This window comes from Barbatula barbatula (assembly GCF_947034865.1).
Source record: "Barbatula barbatula genome assembly, chromosome: 8".
In the NCBI taxonomy this organism is placed as follows: Eukaryota; Metazoa; Chordata; class Actinopteri; order Cypriniformes; family Nemacheilidae; genus Barbatula; species Barbatula barbatula.
In genome coordinates this window covers 4,371,129-4,393,138 of record NC_136771.1, presented here as the reverse complement: position 1 = coordinate 4,393,138, position 22,010 = coordinate 4,371,129, and the positions used below count along the sequence as shown (strand labels likewise).

The 22,010-nt window shown below is 38.3% G+C and overlaps 3 protein-coding genes across 4 annotated transcripts; 2 read left to right on the top strand and 1 right to left on the bottom strand.

Annotated features, from left to right (window-relative positions):
• Window positions 1-808: 808 nt before the first annotated feature.
• rps6 (ribosomal protein S6) lies at window positions 809-3,383 on the top strand. The gene is made up of 6 exons (XM_079463411.1): window positions 809-932; window positions 1,379-1,510; window positions 1,887-2,097; window positions 2,380-2,526; window positions 2,899-3,056; window positions 3,243-3,383. The coding sequence occupies exons 1-6, from the start codon at window positions 927-929 to the stop codon at window positions 3,336-3,338; spliced, it is 750 nt and encodes a 249-aa protein (XP_079319537.1). The 5' UTR covers window positions 809-926; the 3' UTR covers window positions 3,339-3,383.
• An 811-nt stretch (window positions 3,384-4,194) lies between these two features.
• smu1b (SMU1 DNA replication regulator and spliceosomal factor b) lies at window positions 4,195-14,239 on the top strand. 2 transcript variants are annotated; one of them, XM_079462218.1, is made up of 13 exons: window positions 4,195-4,446; window positions 5,126-5,336; window positions 5,409-5,561; window positions 6,462-6,572; window positions 6,710-6,787; window positions 6,900-7,028; window positions 7,364-7,483; window positions 8,149-8,265; window positions 9,193-9,320; window positions 10,980-11,106; window positions 11,506-11,673; window positions 12,082-12,234; window positions 13,047-14,239. In XM_079462218.1, exons 1-13 carry the CDS (start codon window positions 4,421-4,423, stop codon window positions 13,143-13,145), a joined length of 1,620 nt encoding a protein of 539 aa, XP_079318344.1. In that variant the 5' UTR covers window positions 4,195-4,420; the 3' UTR covers window positions 13,146-14,239. The 2 variants fall into 2 exon arrangements, 1 of the variants encoding a protein (XP_079318344.1); XR_013787010.1 differs by having other exon boundaries at window positions 4,272-4,446; window positions 12,026-12,234; window positions 13,047-14,168.
• On the bottom strand, window positions 14,225-20,103 carry dnaja1 (DnaJ heat shock protein family (Hsp40) member A1). Its single transcript, XM_079462219.1, has 9 exons — window positions 19,952-20,103; window positions 19,519-19,672; window positions 19,123-19,303; window positions 18,916-19,020; window positions 18,601-18,828; window positions 18,410-18,524; window positions 17,626-17,741; window positions 16,610-16,710; window positions 14,225-16,411 (listed from the first exon to the last, which is right to left on the bottom strand). The coding sequence occupies exons 2-9, from the start codon at window positions 19,648-19,650 to the stop codon at window positions 16,187-16,189; spliced, it is 1,203 nt and encodes a 400-aa protein (XP_079318345.1). The 5' UTR covers window positions 19,651-19,672; window positions 19,952-20,103; the 3' UTR covers window positions 14,225-16,186.
• Window positions 20,104-22,010: the final 1,907 nt, after the last annotated feature.

Sequence of the window (22,010 nt, the reverse complement as noted above, 5' to 3'; positions counted from 1 at the left end):
ATCATTTTAGTCTGCATGAGAGTAGAAATAAAGCTCTGTCCTTTTCGTGTACTTGCATTAAACAAAAATGTATGTCTGAATTAGTTAATATTATTGGGATTGCATGAACCACATCTGCATAATACCACAATATGCAATACAGTTGATTTAAAATAGCCTATATTGTGATGTCTTAATATTTGCATAATGGTATCCTGGATATGGAAACAACATTAAGTGAAACATTTAGTAAGAAAAACATATAGGAAAGTGGTGAAAATATGAAACGTAAAACCGATTTTACTCGGAGACTCGCAGAAGTGAACTTTCGTTGTCAAAATCATTAGTCAGTTAATTAAAATTCTATTGCTAAATAAGTGGCACATCATTCCAGATGTCATCTGATTTATAAAATGATATCTGAAATAATTTTTGATAGTCCTAGTTTAATCTACATAGGCCTAATGCATAGAGATGGGTCCACAAGTTAAAACCCATGAAAATGTAATCAGATAATTATAATAGCCTATTATCATTAAAAATAAAATACTTTTTGTTCATTTTTGGAGAAACGTCTGCGTTATTAACAGCATGACTATCTAATAACTGCGTGAAATAATTTTAATACGTTAACTGCGCTTTCCTTTTTCGGTTTGGTGTAACGTTTGAGGTGAAAGGTAACGTAACCATATGACATATACACGTAAATTTCGGCAATATATAAAAAGAAACGACTTCCCTACATTTGTAAATATTTAATGTCTAAATTATTTAAATGTACCAATCAGAACGGATTTATATTTTGCGGCCGCAAATATCCATGAATCCCAGGACAGCGGCCATGATCAACGCGCGATCTCGCGATAACTTTGACGCCTATGTGAGAGTTCGAGGCGGATATCCGGCCTCTTTTCGGTGGCGGACTCCAAGCGAGAAAGTCCTCCATAATGAAGGTAGGCAGGTAGAAACAGTTATTTTCTTAGCTTTAATACTTACGAACTGCTCGAAATATCTTAAGAGTTGCATTTAATGCCCTCATAACACGACGATGGTTTCGTGTAAGGAGAGTTAGGTCCGCTAAATGTGATGGATGGACGTTGATTTTCTTGACTAGCGAGTGTTGCCGTGTAAGTGCCGCAACATGGCGGCGCCCGGGATAGACATTTCGTGAACGCACTACATGAGTATAAATTTGGGATGTAGCCACGTTTGTCACTGATTTTGTAAAATGTATTTACAATGTAAGGACACGTTAAAGGGCATCGGTAAGGAGTCAATCTACCGTCCGTGTTGTAGCATTAGCGGTTGCTAAGCTAATAGAAACGTGCCACAATGTTTTACTTTTAAGTGATCTTGTTTTTATCAGCGATAAATGTTTTTTCCTCCTTTATTCCACTAGCTCAATATCTCGTTCCCCGCCACTGGCTGCCAAAAGCTAATAGAAGTTGACGATGAGCGTAAGCTAAGGATCTTCTATGAGAAGCGAATGGCCACAGAGGTTTCTGCAGAGTCTCTGGGTGATGAGTGGAAGGTAAGTCATTCACTAAATAACGTGTTAACAATCTACGTTTAAGTATCAGTTGAATACAAAGCCTAAATTTACTTGGACATCAGTGTTTCTCAAGTGGGTCCAGGCTCCATGTTGCCATCAACTACTTAACCCAGTCATAGTTAATATGACAGACCCCTACGGTAAACTTGCTGCCTTGTTTTCAGTGGGTTTCGCTCTCCTTAGTCTACAAATGTTGCCAAAGTTTCTTTCACTTAACCGCACAACCACATTCTTGAGTTTATTTTGTGTATTTCTCATTTTGCCCTGCTGTATTGTTTGCAGTCGGTGCAGGATTCAGGATGGAAAACGTGTCATGAAATTGGCAATATAAGTAAGATCTTGTTCTCTTTTATAGGGCTATGTTGTGCGCATCAGTGGAGGCAATGACAAACAGGGCTTCCCCATGAAACAGGGTGTGCTGACTCACGGCCGTGTGCGTCTCCTCCTCAGCAAAGGACACTCCTGCTACCGCCCTCGCCGTACTGGCGAGCGCAAACGCAAGTCTGTCCGTGGCTGCATCGTGGATGCCAACCTTAGCGTTCTTAACTTGGTCATCATCAGGAAGGGTATGTGTAAATTGCCTTTTATTTGCAAGGGCATCCATGTTTTATGTAGGCACAACAGCAGACCCTTTACGGCTGGTTAGTAGCCCAAAAGGGGGGACAGTGTCGTGCCATAGCAACAGTGGAGCTGCGATCGGATAACAACCTGATTATGATTACATTTGCTGGTTGTACTGCAATGCTCTGTCAAACTGTATTTTTGTAGTTAGTCTGTGTTTTAGTAGTTTTTCGGCTGTTATCCTAACATTTGACAGAGAAATGTAATCTCATCTTCGCTTCATTCAGGTGAGAAGGACATCCCTGGACTGACTGATACCACTGTCCCTCGCCGACTGGGACCCAAGAGGGCTAGCAAGATCCGCAAGCTTTTCAACCTGTCCAAGGAGGATGATGTCAGACAGTATGTGGTCAGAAGACCCCTCACTAAAGAAGGTTTGTCTGCTTTTTCTGCGACTTGCATGATTTGCTCTTGCAGGTGCTTTTATGGTTGCCAAAAGGCTTTTTTAAATCACAAAGCCTTGTTTTGAAAAGACGTCACTTTATGCGGCACTCCAGCAGACCCTTTTTTGCTGGTCAGTAGCTTCAAAGGGGGGACAGTGTAGTGCCAAAGCAACAGTGGAGCGGCTAACGGATAACAATCAGATCGTATTCCTGGTGGCTGGTTGTACTGCATTGCTCTGTCAAACTTTTTGGCAATATATTAGTAAATGTTAAATGTCGCTGAATTTAAGTGGAACTTTGTTTTGGTCAACTTTTGTCTGTTACATGTGAACTTAATGCCTTCCTAATGCTTTTTTCTGATAGGCAAGAAGCCTAGAACCAAGGCCCCTAAGATTCAGCGTCTGGTTACACCACGTGTTCTGCAGCACAAGCGCAGACGCATTGCTATGAAGAAGCAGCGTACATTGAAAAACAAGGAGGAAGCATCAGAATACGCCAAGCTTCTGGCCAAGAGGATGAAGGTATACAGCCATGTTTTTTCTTTTGTGGAAAATCTGATTACCACAGTGTTGTTAAATGCAGTATGGCAGCGAGTCCAAAGCTGTGCATTTGGAGAGAATGCCTGTGGATGGAAGTCAGTAGAAGTAATAAAGCCACATGAGCTCTGTAATTCAGAGAGCTGATGGTTGTTTTTTTCTGTATTGCAGGAGGCCAAAGAGAAACGTCAAGAACAGATTGCTAAGAGACGCCGTCTCTCCTCTCTGAGAGCCTCCACATCCAAGTCAGAGTCTAGCCAGAAGTGAGACGTGTACCTCAAGAATAAAATGCAATGTTTTTGATGAACATTCTATGTGTTGTCTTCGTATTTTCATGCATTGCTGTTAAAAATTCTAATGCGGAACAGTCGAGGTGGTAGCATCTTACTTGTACTTGAATGGAAGAGATTTAAACAATTTCTGTGTTAATGCAGGTACATAACCACGGCTTTGTTTGAACATGGCAGTTCTTAAATGCGGTTTGCAATATTAAATGTAGGATTGACAATGATATATGAATTGAGCACGAAGCTACAGTTAAAAAATCTCGAATAAAAGTTGGAAAAATATACCTTTATCATTTGATATTTATGGTCTCAAGCGTAACGCTTGTTTGACCATTTAAAGTAGCTTATTTATTGGTTACTGTGGCTTGGGTAGAGGCACAAGGGAGGATACTTTGTGAGTCAACAACTCGTATCCAAATATTTTGTAAAGCCAGTCACGTTCCTGAAATGTATTTTTTCTGCGACACTATCAAAAACTATTGATGCAAATAAACTACATTTATAATCTAAACATTAGAAGGAGAATGTATTAGAACGGTTACGTTTTACTCATGCATGCTTACAAAAAGATGACGGGACGTACTAGAGCATACCAATATAACCCAATGAAAAATGCTACGTGTTTAAAAAAGAACCAGCTTGAATCCTCAATGCAACACCTCCTACAATTGTTGCTTTAAGATCGTATGTAGTGCTTCTTGGTGTCGACTGATGTATAACTTGTTATAATGAGTATCAACGCAAATGCACATTGTATTGCCTCCACACACAAACTAAATCATTTTTATTCATTTTGTGCTGCTGTTCATAAGCACCGGGCACCCATCACTGTCTCTGATGCCGTCGTTGCGGGATTTTCTAACAGTTACACCATTTATCCGAAAATCCGCAACAATTTGCCAGACGTGCCTTCACACGTCTGCGCAATAAATACAACAGCACGTGTTTTGGGCGGTTACGGCCGCACGGCGTTCACGTGGCTTCGGATGCCCACCACAACAGAACCCTGGTGAATGTGGCACATCGCATCCAGACGGTGATTTCATCGACAACCGCGCAGTCATGGACCTAGAAGTAGAATCTGCAGAGTAAGTCATTCACTGTTCAAATAACGTAAATCTTTTATACGCTTTTGTGTTTGAGACGCAACAAAAACAGGCAAGATATACATGATTTTCTGTTGCACGCGACGCAAATGGAATTATAATGGTTGTCACGAGGAGAACATTATAGTCTATGTCGGCAATTTAATGTCGTTAACTTCCTATTTTACTTCATAGCGATCAGCTGATATTGCTACAATGTATCTTTTCAATGAAAAGTCTATGGTGATTTGTTGACACCTCCATCATGGCTTCCTTTAAAACCCTACAACTCTTAAAACGTACATCCACGAACCCCCCAAATTACTGATTTATTATAGATACTATTATTGAACAAAAACACAACTACCACAATTTTCCATTGAACATCACTGGTTTTATTATAGCAAAAGCGTCGTATGCCTTTTTGCGGATTCATTTGCATTACCAGTCTACCGTAGTTTAAAACTTTAGTTACGACAAAAGTTTCAGTACAGCAGAACTGTGATGATACAAAAATCCTGAAAATATTAAAGCGTTTTTAAAACATCCCAACGGTGCGCATGCGTTGCGAATACGCGTGAAAAACACGCAACACGTTCCGGTTAATTGTGACACTTTTGACATTCACTTCAATGAGATTGATTTCGCCCTTAGTTCTCATTTGCGTCCGTCACGTTTGCAGCATCATTCGCCTGATCATGCAGTATCTGAAGGAGAATAACCTGCACCGCACGCTGGCGATGCTTCAAGAGGAGACGACCGTGTCCCTGCACACGGTGGACAGCATCGACAGCTTCATAGCGGACATCACCAACGGGCACTGGGACATGGTGCTGCTCGCGATCCAGTACCTGAAACTTCCGGACAAACTGCTCATTGATCTGTACGAACAGGTAAAACAGATCAGCGTAGTTGACTCGAAATCCATCCGTGCACCTGTTGTGACGAAGTTGCTGTGTTTGTAGATCGTACTAGAATTGATCGAGTTGGGAGAACAAGGGGCAGCCCAATGTTTACTGAAGCAAACAGATCCCATGATCATGCTGAAGCACACACAACCTGAGCGCCACTCACACATGGAGACTCTACTGAGCAAGCCTGACTTTGACTCGGAGAAGGTAACTGTCTAGACCGATAGTGTCATACAAACGATGTCAGTTATGTCATCTAATAAAACATTTTTTAAGATTTTTGTGGAAGCACGTGGAGGGCTTTAATTTAAACTTGATTACATTAAACTTGACATACAGTTTTCTCCATAATTAATAAATTTTGTTCTATTACATTCATATTTTATTTTGTATTCATGTTCATTATAATTTTACTTACATTTTAAGGCATTTTTAGTTTTGTGGTTTTGACATTTTATTATTTGTTATCATTTTTGAAATAATCCTATTTGTTTTATTTCATATTTATAATTTTAGTGTCTTAACGTCAATATCGATAAATGCTAAGAGAATATTTCAAAAAGTTTTGAAATAACATTTAGGCCTTTATTTGATTTGATTTAAATAACATGATTGTTTTTATAAACTTTGTTTAACGCCGTGTCTACACTGACGCGACGCGCGGCTTGGTCTAACGGGATTGTCGCATTGCGCCGTGACGCATCCAGTGTGTACACAATTTAACATTATAATATGGTTCTAAAGCAATCTATTGTCTTTTGTTATGTGGCATCGCACCCTCCTGTGTAGACCCGGTGTTATAGTTTGAGATATTTATAATAATCCTTGCTAGTTGAATTTTTGGTTGGACAAATAAAGACTAAATATGTAATATGTTTGTGAAATAGTCACAGAGTAACACGGAACATTCTTTAGATGTTATCCAAAACGTGGAGTAACATTTATCAACATAAGCTATATATCATTGCTAAATATTTTCTTACTTTGTAATGTTGAAAAACGCTCCGAAATAATGTGTTTATAACGTAACGGAAATGTTTGCAAAGCATATTTTTGTTAGCTGGGTATTCACATAATAAAGTCTATTCTCTCATCACTGGACGTCAGGTGTATCCAGCGGGCAGTAGCAAAGAGAAACGCAGACAGGCTATTGCTCAAGCTTTTGCAGGAGAGGTCTGTTTGGTGCCTCCCTCACGTCTCATGGCTCTGCTGGGCCAGGTTTGTTCCTTCTGATCATCTCAAATGAATCATGTTTTACCTTTGTATATGTTTAACCTGTTGCTTACAGTTTATACTTCACAAGTATTTGTATTTAAGATTGTGATTAAATATGACTTTTTGTTTACTCTGAATAGGGTCGTATATGTGAAGGGGCTATTTACAGATTACAGGAAACCAAAGTGCTAAGGCAGTTTGGCTCTTTAGCAATGCTGGTAAGAATATTCTATAGGATTTGCATAATTATACACTTCACGAATGATATTATAGTCTTAATAATTTAAGCTACCGAAAACCAACTGTCTTTAATCTGTCTCTTTCATTTAGTCTTTAAAATGGCAACAGCATCAGGGACTTTTACCTCCAGGCATGTCATTGGACCTGTTCCGTGGCAAAGGTGCTTTGAAGGAAATGGAGGAAGAACGCTTCCCGACGCAGCTGAGTCGCCTTATAAAGGTTCAGTAAACACTACATTGTGATCTTGTGAGATTTCTGTCCTAAGTAGGGGTTACTATAGTATGTCTATTTGCATTTGGATCAATAGCCATCAATGTCCTACATGAACACCTCAGCAGATGCTCATTTAATTGCTTTTGTGACCTGAGGCTTGTCTCTGTGTCTTATTCTACCTTGCACACTGTGACATTTGGAATAGTGTCAATAAACGTTTGGGGTCTAGTAGTGACTCAAAGCTAAGCTGACTTTACAAAGGTGACCCTGAGCATACTGAGGCATGTAGCGATATCGTGGGACCTGTTATCTGTTCTCACATGTGTACGTGTGTGATACAGTTTGGGCCGAAATCACACGTCGAGTGTGCACGCTTCTCCCCTGATGGACAGTACCTGATCACTGGATCTGTTGATGGTTTCATTGAGGTCTGGAACTTCACCACGGGCAAAATTCGGAAGGTGAGTCAATGATTAAAGAAATCCATAAGTATAAAGATGGACCAGAATCAGGCCGGCGCGAGAGTCTAAGCGACATGAGAATCGAATGAGAAATATAGTTTAGAGTAAATGTATCAAAATTGCATGATTATTATGGCTCATATAATAATATTATTTAATGAGGTTTTCCTTTTTATCTTTTGGAGTCAGATAAGATTACGCAATGTTAAAATAACATTAACAATAACAACCCAGAGCGCTGAAAAGACCAGTGGGTGGTTAGTGGTTCTTCTTCTCTCCCATTTTTCACCACCTTACAGTGTCGCTTCATTTCATACACTGGACCTTGAATGTTTTATGTAAAACTTCTTGAACAACTTGTCTCATAAATGTAAGGCACCTTTAAGAAGATTTTAAAATCTTTTATAACTTGTTTTGTGGAGCTATAAATAAAATGTATAAGACTGTCAATGCAAACTCACTGAGCCTATTGTGAAATCTGGTCTTTTATCTTTTTTTTGGAAAACAAATATCATTTATTTGCAGTTGACACAAAGTCTTAGACAAGTCTTAAATGAACTTTTAGAATTTTAATAATTTCAAAATGATTTTCATGATATGTATCTAACCCATAGTGTATGCTTGGTTAAAGGTGATGGTTTGCCTTTGTGTCTTTGTGCGAGTAGGATCTGAAATACCAAGCCCAAGACAATTTCATGATGATGGATGAGGCCGTTCTGTGTCTGGCAGTTAGTCACGAATCAGACATGGTTGCCTCTGGAGCTCAGGATGGAAAGATACAGGTATCCTTCGCAATCCATAGCAAATAAATCAATCTTTGTGGAAGTGCTTATAAGATAGTAGACAGCTTCAGTGAATGATAACTGTAACTATAAAGATAAAGTTAAAAAATGGTTTTCAATTAAAGAGAATAACAAAGTCCTTTAAACTTCATGATATAAACGAACGGTACAGATACTACATTTCTCTACCGATAGCCGATTATTCAGAGTGATATCTGCAGATACGGATTCTGAAGATTAGGTTCATATTTCTTAACTTTCATAATGTTATTCGTTCATATGATGACTATTGATATTGAACATCAAACTGGTAATGTTTCTTAACATTTTCTATATATACAAAATTCTTTGCATTTTCCTGTCCTCTTTTGATTGACAGGATATATCTGTTTTTAAACTATCAGTCGATAGTGTGAAAAATTGCTTTTACCGACCGATACTGATTATTGGCCGATATGTCTGCGTATCTCTATTAGACAACCAATTAAAATCTAATTCATTTGAAATATTTTATTTAAAAAATAACGTTATCAATGCTACTACAGTTATAATAATATAGTTATCTTTAAAGTAATAGTTCATTGTTTTTATTTTAGTTTATAGGTCTTGTATGTTTCCGATCATTTCGAGTATTTGTTTGTTTATTATTGTAATGATTCTCTTTAAATCGTCTCTTTTAAACAGTGAAGCTTGTCAAAAACACTATAAGAGACCTTATTCTCAAGGGGATTGAACTTAAAGCCCTCAAATCACTTAAATATTAAATCACAAAGTTGACCACAGTTCTTCATTAACATGAAGTAGGAAAATATTATAGACGGTTTCATCTGATGCACAGTCTATAGTATTAGCATCCAGGCCTTTACAGAATCACCACGGATAAAAAGAGTCTATCTCATGTGTGATATGAGCGCTTTGTTATTCCAGGTTTGGAGGATTTTGAACGGACAGTGTCTGCGAAAGTTCGAGCGTGCTCACAGGAAGGCAGTCACCTGCGTCTGCTTCAACACAAACAGCAGTCAACTGCTCAGTGCCTCCATTGACCAGATCATCAGGTTAAACACATTACATTTGTGACATATCCTTAAGCCTCAATTAGTTTGCAAATCTGACACCATTCCACTGCTTTTAAAGACAATTTATATCTATGTGCCTGCCTTTCATATTGAATTTTATCATGGCTTGTGCAGCTTGAGCATTCAAAGTTTTATTTTGTATGTCGCTCAGTCTCATGTCACTTCAAACCTGCATGACTTTCTTTTTTCTTCAGAACACAAAAGAACATTGGTAAACAAACAACATCGACTTCCATTGTATGGACACAAAACCACTGCGATGTTTCTCAAAATATCTTCTTTTTTTGTTTGCAAACGGCTATAAAACGTGTCTCGTACACACGACAGGCCCTCTAGGACAATGGTTCTCAAATGTTTTCGTTGTAAGGCCCCCTTTGTGTAAAGAGCATTGTTTTGCGACCCCTCAAATAAAGATTTATAATGTTAAACGTAGATTTTTGATTAAAGCAAAAACACAATGCTGGAACATCAATTGGTTGGTGGTCTTCTTTTTCTAATATTCGATTGCATAAAATCTATTATACATGTCTTTATTTAATAAAATGCCTGGATCCATCTTGGGGGTCCTCCAGGGCTCCGTTTCCCCTAGTTTGAGAACCACTGCTCTGGATCATAAGCGCCTCGCTGAACCGTTTTGTCGTGACTTTACTGTCGACAGCAACATCGGAGGAGGAGATTTCAATCGTGCTCTTGGTGCAAAGCATCATTAGAAATATTCCACCGCGTGCCCAGACTCTCGCTCTCTTTCTCTCACTGTCAGGCCTGACTGCAGCTCTTCTCCGGCTGGATGTCAATTTTAGGCTCTCGTGTGGGCAGAAAGAAGCATTGGCCACGTGCATGAGAGAGAAAGAACGATAACGCTTCTGTTTTGTGCTCAGCTACCCAAGCAGAAAGGAGAGGGGAAGACTGAGGCAGATGTTTTATCATTCCAGCCCCGTAGTTTAAAAGAGAAGGGAAGGGCTGAAACGGCAAGCTGCTATGCCAGTGGCTCCGTACTTATAAACATTAGCCCCTCCCCTTTTGCAATAGAATGGTAGTGTGAGGCAGACACGTGCGTGGCTTTAAAGATGATTTTTTGCATTTGCTTTATACTGCGTATTTCGGGAAAAGATGGCATAGCAAAGACTAGTATTTTGTGGAAAAAGAGAAAATTGCTTAAATTAAGCACGTCCATCACATGCCCAGACCCAAAGTCTCTCTCTCTCTCTCTCTCTCAGTCCTGACTGCAGTAGTTCTGCAGCTAGGCATCACTGCTAGGCGCATGTGCGTAGTCAGTGCGTGGTTTTACTTACCTGGGTAAAACCCAAATCGGCTTCGTGACACAGGCCAATGAAGTCATGTTTGGTCTGGTTTTTGTTTAGCCTTTAGTTTTCAGTTAACATCCATGAAATCATGTCCGGTTTTGTGTGGTTTTCAGTTATTAGTTGTCCTTATGAAATCATGTTTGGTTTGTTTTGTCTAGTTTTTAGTCGTTGTTGCTTCATGAAATCAAGGCTGGTTTAGTTCGGTTCGTGCTGTTTAGCATTTAGATGTCATTCCCTCATAAAATCATGTCAAGAAAGTCAGTTCAGGCTACATGAGGATGAGTAGATAAGATTCTCATTGAACTCCTTTCTTATTCTGAATTTGTTTGATCAGACTACATGGCTTGAAATCAGGACAAATGCTGAAGGAGTTTAGAGGCCACAAGGCTCACGTAAATGATGTCATCTTCTCAGACGACGGCCAGCATGTCATCAGTGCATCAGCAGACGGGACGGTGAAGGTAAGCGTTTTTATTCCTTTTCGCACATGCCTTTCATATCTATGAATTATCTCTAAGGTTATTTTAGTTAGCTAAAATGATAACTTCCAAAATGTTCCTGTTCATTGAAATCAAATCAAGTATTCACCCAAAAATTATTGGAAAAAATGTAAATGTTGCCTCAAAAATAAACTGAAGTAAGTTTGAAGCAGTAAAATTATAGTGATAATCTAGAACTAAAATAAAAATGAATTCATCTCATATAGCAACATTAAAAATAAACCAATAAATTCTAAAATGACAAAAGCATATACCAAAATTGCTAAAACGAAATATCTAAATATAAAAGCTAATTTAAAATATGAATACAACTAAAATCAAAACTATAATAACTCTGATCTCTACTTGCTCTTTTATCAGATCTGGAGCATGAAGTCAATGGATTGCACCCATACGATTAAAACCCCAGACACTCCCGAGGGTAAGGACATCACGGTTAACAATGTCGTCCTTATCCCGAAAACTCCGGATCACTTTGTGGTGTGTAATAGAACCAACACGGTGGTTGTTACGAACATTCATGGCCAGGTAAGGACAACACGTGACCAAAAGAAAGAAAATGTAATTAAATACGTTCAACGATTATTATACCCAATTGAAAGGCTCTTTCTATTTTAAAACCCCTAAGGGTTGTAATTCACGTCATCCATGAATCATGATTTGCTTGCTATTGATAGTAAGACATATTAATCATAATTACCACCGTGCTATTATTGGCTTTGTTAAATCCTCTAACATGCCTTGCGAGGTTCACTTAACATATAATCCAAGCACTGCAAGCATATTAAAGCTGTCTGATGATGTATTACGTCTGCCTCACCCACTCGATTCCTTACTCGCCCGATGACTCAGTCGCATGTGTTTTTTGCTCTCTCCGAAGCGTGTCTTTAACCTCTGCCGCGCGTGCTCTCGCCGCCCCCTCCCCGTCTCTCGCAGGTGATGAGGAGTTTCTCTTCGGGAGTGAGAGAGGGGGCAGAGTTTATCTGCTGCACATTGTCTCCGCGTGGCGAGTGGATCTATTGCGTGGGAGAGGACCATGTGCTGTACTGCTTTAGCACCATCACTGGAAAACTGGAGAGGACCCTCACGGTACGGTCCGCCCGCACAGCACGTGCTGCATCGACGTGAGATATACAGATAGATCCACAATATTGCAGGCTACATTTCCTTGCTTAGGATAAAGTTTTTAAACGACTCACAATTGTGAAATATATTCAAAATTATAGCTTGACTAGAACTGACTATATAGTTTATGCAGTGCTCCAATTGAAGGGGGTATCCGGGATCCCCCATAAGGCATTAGGGACCCCCATAAGAATTAAAAAAAGACTTATGGGGTCCCTCAGATATTTTTATTTGAGTAAATATGATAACGACAAATGTGATTAAATTCATGCAATAGTTATGGTTCACCTATGTCTGCATTGATTTTCTAGTTCTGTAAAAATGTACTTTTAAGTTTAATTTAGGTGTACTTAATAACACAACAAGATTTCGGAGGACACATCCCAAAAGTCTTTTCACATTTTATTTTAAGATAAAAGTATGTTTAGGGGTAAATGCAATATATAAATAAGTCTATACATACACACATTATATTAAGGACAAATCCCCCTAGACAATATAAGGTGTATATAAAGATTTTATTGGGCAAAAACTCAATTTGAGATTTTTAGTATGTTATCATGTTTTTATTTTGTTAGCTATATTTTCTGTTACTATTACTTATTCAAACCAACTGCAGTTTGACTGATATTAATTTGAATTCATAATAAAAATATGTTTTCTGAACAGAGTTTTTGCCAATGAATTCTTCATATATACCTTATTTAAGTAAATAAAATTTACATTTAATAATAAATGCCATGAATAATAAGTACATTTGTGTTCATCCCACATAGGTCCATGAAAAAGATGTGATCGGCATTACCCATCACCCTCATCAAAATCTTATCGCCACATACAGTGATGACGGTCTGCTCAAACTCTGGAAGCCCTGATTTTCTTCCTCTGAACACGTGTCTTGTGGTTCTTAATTCTGGATTTGTGGTACCTCGGCATATATTTTTGTCTCTTCCATGAAATTTGTCTTCTCTTTAAAGCTTTAATAACATGACCTGTGTTTTAGGAAAAGAAATGATACATTCACAATTTCATTGAAACTGCCCAATGTACCAAAAGGTCATCAGATTCAGATGTTAGTTTTGGAAGTGGACATCATTAAAACTGCATGAATTAACTGATCAATTATTATCATTAAGGGCTTTGTAGCATTGTCATATTGCGAGTAAGATTTAGCCCTTTTAAAGCTAACAACTGTTTTCTTTGCCGACCATTATTGGAGAGGAACATCTTCATATATGTGATTTCTTTGAGATTTTGACCAAAGGCAAATATTCAGTGTGTTCTTGTTCAGAATGTGAAAGTCATGGACACGTACACATTGTATTGAGACACATATTTGTACTTGTGTACATTTAGAATTCTGATATGTATAGAATTCACGTGGAACAACATTGTTTTTGGTTTGGTGTGTTTTAACACTTGGCCGAGTACATCTTGTACTACTTGTAGTGCATGCAAGTGATACATATGCAGTTATTGCCATATACTGTATGGAAGTAATCCGTGTGGTTTATAAATTATAAAAAGTATAGATTATTTTTATCAAGGGTTCTTTTAAAAAGATTGCTTTACAGTGTAAATCTCAGTGTCCTACAGTATTGATAAATGATGTGCAGATAGTCCTGTTGTTTAGTTACATTTCAAGCATGAATAATCCACATCAATCCTTGTGTGGTTGTGTGTCAATTGCTTGATTTCTGCAATAAATCTTCAGCTTCTTGAAGTTGTGACTCAGATCAAACACACAAGTTATTATCCTTAAGTAGAATTAAAGATATAGTTCACCCAACTGTAAAATATAAATAAAACTCCTCTTTTCTGTGGATCACAAAAGAAGATATTTTGAGAAACTTCGCTGTGTTTTTTCTGTCCATACAATGGAAGCGAAATGTTTGGTTATCGATAAACTGGCTTCTTTTGTGTTCTGCAGAAGGAAATAAATCAAGACAAGATTGAAATGACACGAGGGTAAAAAAATGACTTAATCTTTATTTTGTGATCACTGCTCAGTATATTAATCCCTCATCCAATCGCTCACCCACAAAATTGACTCAATAGTATTGTTACATTTATTTTATAAATAGAACTACAAATAATATATATCAAAGCTATATAACTGTTCTTCAACACAGATGATAAAAAGCTTTTCTGATGACAAAAGAAAACCATACAATATCATAAAAGTTCATTTGCAATCTCCAAAGAGGTCCCTGAAATGTAGACCAGGACAGAGATGAAAAAGCCGCAGACGGTTTAAAGTACCCAAAACTGGAAATTGTGACAATAGTGTAACATTTAAAAGTAAAACTTTTACTTTGAATACATTTAGTTTGAACTAAGAAAAATACGAGTTTTGTTTAGAAATTGAGCTCTGGTGGAGGGCAGGGGTTAAAATGGGCTAATAATTGTTAAAGATATATTATAATTCTTGGCAATTATGTCTCAGTCATGATTACAATTATTTTTATTCTAAAGTGAAATGTTTATGTTTGGCCAACAAAACAAAATACGTGTTGGTTAGCTAAAGTGGTTCACGTAACCAATAGCACTTTCTACAAGCAAGGCTTTTTAAACAGAAGACTTCACAATCTGCCATCTTTTGTAACTGAAGAGATTTTTCTTTTACCTTAGAAACGCTGATAGAAGCTTCCTTTACATTAAATCAGTTGAAAACATTTAGCAACTTTCTACAATTTGCAAAACAACAAGATCAATACATGTCACATACCACACAATTACTTGACAAAATACAACAAAGACCAAAATGTTTTGGTCAAACCAATGATGAGAATTTGATCTTCTAATGACATAAATCCATGATTTCTGGCATTATGGTCCAACATTCTAACATCAGAATTTCTTCATTTTATTTGCTACATACATTTCCTTGAACACGATGGCACCAGTCTGACAACTTGCATTTGCTCACCCTCTAAATCTCTTTGAAGTGCTTCACAGCCAGTTTGTATTTGTTAACATCCTTTAACAATGAGAAATAGTTTTTTTAGCATTTATTCATCATTGTACCTTCAAAATGAGCATTCTGTCAACATTTACTCAACCTGTTGTCATTATAAACCTAGGTAATTTTCTTTCTTCTGCAATACACAAAAGAGGATATTTTGAAAAACGTTGGTGACCAAAAACCGTCGGTCCCCATTGACTTTTTTCTTGTATGGACAACCAATGCAAGTGAATGTGGACCAACCATCTTCTGTTACCACCATTTTTCAATATGAATGAATGCCGTAGTGTACATCAGCTAATGGATTAACTCTTATTGTAAAATGTTACCAAAATATTTCTTTGCTCTGCAGAGAAAAATATTATACAGCTTTGAAACAATGTGAGAGAATTAATGAAATATACATTTTTGGGTCAAACTATCCATTTTATGTCCGTTTACAGAACCCCTTTGTTTGTTTAAAAGTCGCTTTGAATAAAAGCGTATGCTAAATGACTAAATGTAATGGATATGCTTTAAGTTCTTGCTCAAGGTTTGGATGAGATGATATTTCCAAACAATAACTGTGTTTACATGGACGCTAGCGGTTCATTTTCAATCAGACCAATAGCTCATTACAAATATATATGAAAAAACGATCAATCTGATCCGGCTAAAAGGGAAGGTGTAACCCTTGCAATAAACACAGAAAATTAAAATGGCATAGGTAAACAGTTGCCTATAACATCCTTCCTTGTATGTAGCATTCACGCAGCTTATTTCTAAAAGATGTCACCCGGAATTAAAAAAGGGTCCATGTAAACGTAGCTAAGAGATCGGCACTATTAGCACTTATTCTAGGCACAGAAGTAGTTGAGAGGCAATGACATTTTGATTCCTTTTGGTCCAGTTTGTCATCTTGTTGCAGAAGAGGTGGCATCTGTTGTATGTGAGAGTTAAGAAAAGTGATCTTTATGAGGTTTGACACTGTACACCTCCAGTGGGGTAAAAGTCTTCATCCTCTTTCAAGTGGTAATGGCGGCGCTGGTGGGTTAGGTCACAGTCTTCAAGGTCAGCGTAGATATAGAGGTCGTCATCCATGCTGTCAGGTTCAGCATTCACATCTTTTCCAGGCAGATACCTCTCTAACTCCTTCAGTTTGTTCATTGGGAGGAAGTTCTCTACAGGGAAGACAACCTAGAGAAGACAGTCAGTGTACGCTTAACTATTATAAATCAATATGCGTGAGAATGTGAGATTATGATTGGAAAGTTAGACACAAAGCCATATCGTGGAAGCCTAAACGTGTTTGACTATTTGAAAAACAATACGATAACTCATACGACTATTTCAGTGTAGAAAAGAAAATCATTTGAAACGAGAATAAATACTTACATTAAACAGGATGATGAGTCGGCCTTTCTCAAATGGACGGCGGTAGGTAGGCATCCCCTCGTTCAGAACGCATTTCTTGTCTCCGGGTCTGATAAGATCCCCTATTAACACGGTGAAAAGAACAATTACAATTTTGTACACGTCTGCGTTGTACGCAAACTCTGTGTGTTGTTTTCAAGAGCTTTCATTTAAAAGGTGCTAAACAAAAGCTATCAAACCACAAGCTTCAAGGTTATTTTAGTTAACTAAAATTAAAAAAAGAATTCTTTCTATTAAAAATTAAATCAAAAATACAATATTGCCCTAATAATTATTGGAAAAACTTACAATAAAGGACATTTTTTAATGTTGCTTCAGAAGTAAACTTTAATTTAAGTTTATACTAATAAACAAAAACTAAAAAAAATTCTTCAATAGCAACAAAACAATAAACAAATAAATAATAAAATGACATAAGCAAGTAACAAAATTGCAACAAATGTAACTTAACAGAAAATCTAAAAATGTAAGATAATTTTAAATATTAATAACACTAAAAAACTTAAGACTAATTCTGCAAGCTACTGGTTAAAAAACAATCATATACAGCTTGGGCTTGATACAAATCAAAGATCAATTCCTGAATATACGCCGCTATAAAGAATCATCGTGCCCCTATGAATGCTTATCAGGATCCCAGCAGGCTGAAGAAGCCAACACACCACATTTACATTTACGCTTTTATCCAAAGCGACTTACATGGCATTATACTATACATTCTTTTGTTTCTAAGTATGTGCAAATCCCCTGGGATCTAACCAGCGATCTTGGCATTGCTAGTGCCATGCTCTAACCACTGAGCTACAGGAAAACTACATGTGTGCCATCTGTCAGGGTGATGTGCTATTGTTGCCTTTCAGCCCACCAGGTGAAATAATAAAGAGTGGATCAAGACAGTGATAACACTTTCTCATGATTCACCATCCATCAATAACGTAACAGAAACCTGCTTTCACACCAGTATGTAGGAGCGTTACCTGCATGGGACGTGATAAGTAAAGTCCTGTTGTCCAGTGTCTTGAGTGGTTTTTGAAAACCGCATAATGACTCGACCAACTGTAGCTCCATGCTCATGATGAGGTCTTTTCCTTGTCTGTGTTGAAGGAATGTTAAACATTATGTTTCTTAATACCTTGTGTACGTGGTTTTGAAGTATTGAAGGGAACAGGGAAATAAATGAGAATGTGCTGCCCTCACCAGGACGCTGAGGAAGGTACAATGATGTCCCTTGAAATACTTAAAATGTTGTCAATATTCACACGCCCTCTTGTCATTTCAAACCTGTATGAGTTTCTTTCTTTTGCAGAACACAAAAAAAAATGTTTGCAACAGAAAACCGTCGGACCCCATTGACCTTGGTTTTGTGTCCATAGAATAGATGTCGATGAAAAAAAATTTCTAAATATCTTCTTTTGTGTTTTGCAGAAGAAAGAAAATGACACGGTTTTAAAATCACAAGAGGCTGAGTAAATGATGACATACTTGTCATTGTGTTCATTGTGTTAACTATTCCTTAAAACTGATGTGTTTTACTGTACAAATAATACATACAATTTCCCAAACCTCACACCACATATTCGTCATAAAGTTTTTCAAAATCTGAAATATCATACACTTCTGTTCTAAAAATGTATTTGACTTCTCTGCTTTACAAATATGATTATAATAATGCATGGCAGGTGTGCTGAAAATCATCATAACACCAAAGACCAGAAAATGAAATAACATATAGCTACATTTACCAATCTAAACTGATCTCACCTGGTGAACACGGGGTGTTCTTTCTGATCTAAGACAATGATGATGTCACCAGGATCAAGGCCAGGCTCTTGATCTCCCTCCCCATTAAAGACTATCTTCTGTCCATCTTTCATACCTGCGATGAAACATCACGTGCAAATCACAAACGGCTACAGACACAAAAAATATTTTGATTTTATTCTCTTTTTTACCTTTATCAATGTGCACCTCCAGAATCTTCTTCTGTCGCAGTATCTTGCGACCGGCGCACGCTTTACAGCGATCGCGGTGACTGAGACGCTGGCCTTGCCCCTGACAGCCTGCGCAGACGGTCGATATCTGCTGTACCATCCCAGGTGCCAATTGACGTAATCTGACCTGTACGCCCACCCCCTGACATAAGGGGCACACTTCAATCACTCCTTTACGCCCACCACGACCTACAAAAACATACCCGGTAAAAACAGTAAACGAAAGAAAACATTTAAGATATGCATGTTAATGTTTCATTTATTCTGACTCGATACCTTCACATTTGTCACAGATTACATTCTTCTGGACGGCAAGTTTCCTGCTGGCTCCGTTATAAAGGTCCTCCAAAGATACAGTCAACTGATGCACCACATCTTTGCCTGTAAAACATCAAGACACGTAGATTCACTAATGTGTGCGTGTGTGATTCATTCTTAATGCAAAGCTTTCCACCTGAAGCTTGCAAACAGACGTTGACATACCTCTCCGCTCCCTGTGGATACGTCCTCCTCCTCCAAAGAAAATGTCAAAAATGTCCAAGGGCGAGCCGAAACTCGGCCCTCCGTTTCCTCCCTCCTTAATGCCTTTCTCGCCCCCTCGGTCGTACACTTCCCTCTTCTTGGCATCGGACAAAACCTCGTACGCCTGGGAGATCTGCTTGAACTGGGAATAGAGAATAAGACGGGTTAAATACAGCCGTGATGAACGTTATGCATTTGGCAAACGCTTGAATCCAAAGTGACTTACAGCGCATTCATTTTGTGTGGGTGCGCGTGTTCCCTGAGGTTCAAACCCATGACCTTTGTGTTGCTGACACAATGACCAGGTGAGGAATGAAGATAGACTTAAGAAGATTGGAATGGAAATGAGAGTCTTACCCGCTCTCCCTCTGTTGGATTTTTATCTGGGTGATATTTCAATGCCAGTTTGCGATAAGCCTTCTTCAACTCTTCAGGGCTGGCATTGGGCTTTACACCCAGCATGTCGTAAAAGCCTGTCTCCTTCACCATAGTTGCCCCGAAGCAGGTCAATCTAGGCAGATAATCGATACACTGCGATTTAATAAATCGTTTCAATCAACAACGTTAGATACATAAACCAGCACACGTCATCTCATAACGACGTGATATAACTACCATCACTGCTGGATTTAATTCGACCGACCGTCTTTTCTGAATCAATTTGGCTAGAAGAAAAACTCTTGGTCGTATGCTAAATCAAATTTAGAGCTGTGTTGTATTTTTCTAATGAATAAAAGGCAAAAGGAGGAAGAACATCACGTCATATTATTTTTACGAAGTGCTCAATTACCGTGAGATATTGTGAATTAGGTCCGCGCTCGTCTAACAGGAATCTTCCAGAATCTTCCACCTCCACTAGCCCCGTTGCATCTTCTTCTGGCACTGCCAGACTTTGATGGCAGCGCGGCTTACTTCTGCCACCTACTGTACGTAGTAAAGTATGACAGGCGGTGACGGACAGCTGTTTTATAAACAAGTTGCGCTTGTCAATCACAAATAAAAAAGGTGCAGAGATGAAATAATTTGTTCACCCATCATCACTTATTTACTACATTTGCTCGTTTATTATTTATTATGTTTAACGGTTTAACCGCGAGACACACCGACTCACCGTGGCTCGGGCGTCAATCGTTTCCATGTTCCCTTGCGTTATACGCATTTAAATGGCAGTTAGTGGCGTGTTTTTCCCTCACCGAGCTAACTCTTCTTGAATAGTGTGCTGGTGGTGCTTGATTTATGGAAAAAAATTCAACCGCCCGAACAGGGACTTGAACCCTGGACCCTCAGATTAAAAGTCTGATGCTCTACCGACTGAGCTATCCGGGCTTCGAACATGACACTCGGACATGTATTCCAAGTCTGTGCAGATAATTCATTAAATATTCTGTGTATTGTGGTGTATTGTTTTGTTTCTGTTAAAGATTTGACTTGGTTATACCACTGTAAACTTGTGCTTCTACGGGGTTACTTCAAGAATGTGCAGGATTACTGATTCACAAAAAAAGGCTTTTCAATTGTCATTCAATTAGATTTTTCCCCTACGCTTTCCAACAGATAGAGTATAACTTTTACATCTTTGCTGTTATCTTTCGCCCATACATTGGACTTTGGCGAATCAGCGATTCTCTTGGAGATTCACCCGGTTCACCAGTCCATTATCTTTAATGTGATTGACATGTCATTTACGTGACCTGTCATACGCAAGCTCAGAGCCATTAGGCTTGTTTGAGATGAGCAAAATCTGCGCAGAACCGATCACCGGTGATCACCGCGAGATGCATGACGGTTAGAAAAGTGTCCGAGTTACGTCCGCCTTGCTCTGATGTCATACTGACGTGTGCCAAAAAACTCTCGCGACGGCGAGGCGGCTGTGTCGGATTGAGCAGTCGAGCGCAGTTGCTCTCCTCCGACTGCGCTGTTCAAAAGCATGATGGGAAACGACTGACTGACGACACAGCTTCAAGCTCATTGGCTGAGAATGTCAACTGAAACATTTTCGCTTTATTCTAAGAATTAGATTACCCATCTGTTTATTTATATTTACATGCAAACTAAACAAAAACAAAACACGCCTGGTGAAGTTAAGAATTAGGACATGCGTTTATTTTATATTTCTCTTCATTAGAATTCTTCCTTGTTGTAATTTTCACTTTATTCTATTGTATGTTTGTGTGAATTAATAAATCAATCAATAAAAAATATACATGCACACATACATATCTAAATTCGATTCGATTAACATAGCGCTTTTACACTTTGCATCCAAAGCAGCTTTACAGGGGGAAAACGATGTGGTTTCATCTGAGAAGTGTCAGGGTCTTAAAACAAGGGAAGAAATTCTGAAGAATGTTTGCTACAATACAGCTTTGACTTGCATGGTATGGAAAAATACTATGGACTTGAAATGGTAGCAGAAACCTCCTTGTTTTAAAATAACATTTGTTATGGCCTCTGTCTCTCAAAAGCAACTTGCTATTTACTTCATTTGCCATTTGTTTATACAATCCTTGAAAATGTCTTACATGTTGTTGTGAAAGCTTTTTATTTGGACATTATTTGACACATTCTGTGATTATTATTGTAACCATCTTCATGTAAAAACAGTGGTATTTCGATTGCACCCACTTCGTCTGCGATAAAAAACGCTAACGCGATCTCCTCCATTGTTCACGTTTGCAGGCGAGAAAACAGCGAGATTCAGAAAGTGTCCGACTTCAAAGGTCTTTTTTGACTCCTCCCCTGACTGCAGCCGCCTACTCTCACCTACATCTCAGGCGAGGCGAGGCGCATCTCAAACAAGCCTATTGAGAGAGAGTCGCGTCAACTTTAATGTAACAGTTTTATCACAG

Bases quoted from the DNA above. Each gene is read 5' to 3' on its own strand.
- rps6 (XM_079463411.1), top strand. The intron at 2,098-2,379 runs GTATGTGTAAAT...CGCTTCATTCAG, and splicing joins CTTGGTCATCATCAGGAAGG to GTGAGAAGGACATCCCTGGA. The intron at 3,057-3,242 runs GTATACAGCCAT...TCTGTATTGCAG, and splicing joins TTCTGGCCAAGAGGATGAAG to GAGGCCAAAGAGAAACGTCA.
- smu1b (XM_079462218.1), top strand. From the start codon at position 4,421: ATGGACCTAGAAGTAGAATCTGCAGA. The intron at 5,337-5,408 runs GTAAAACAGATC...CTGTGTTTGTAG, and splicing joins TCATTGATCTGTACGAACAG to ATCGTACTAGAATTGATCGA. The intron at 11,674-12,081 runs GTAAGGACAACA...CGTCTCTCGCAG, and splicing joins TTACGAACATTCATGGCCAG to GTGATGAGGAGTTTCTCTTC.
- dnaja1 (XM_079462219.1), bottom strand. From the start codon at position 19,650: ATGGTGAAGGAGACAGGCTTTTACGACATGCTGGGTGTAAAGCCCAAT. The intron at 18,525-18,600 runs GTAAAAAAGAGA...GTTTCATCGCAG, and splicing joins GGAGGTGCACATTGATAAAG to GTATGAAAGATGGACAGAAG. The intron at 17,742-18,409 runs GTGAGATCAGTT...CCTTCAACACAG, and splicing joins GAACACCCCGTGTTCACCAG to ACAAGGAAAAGACCTCATCA.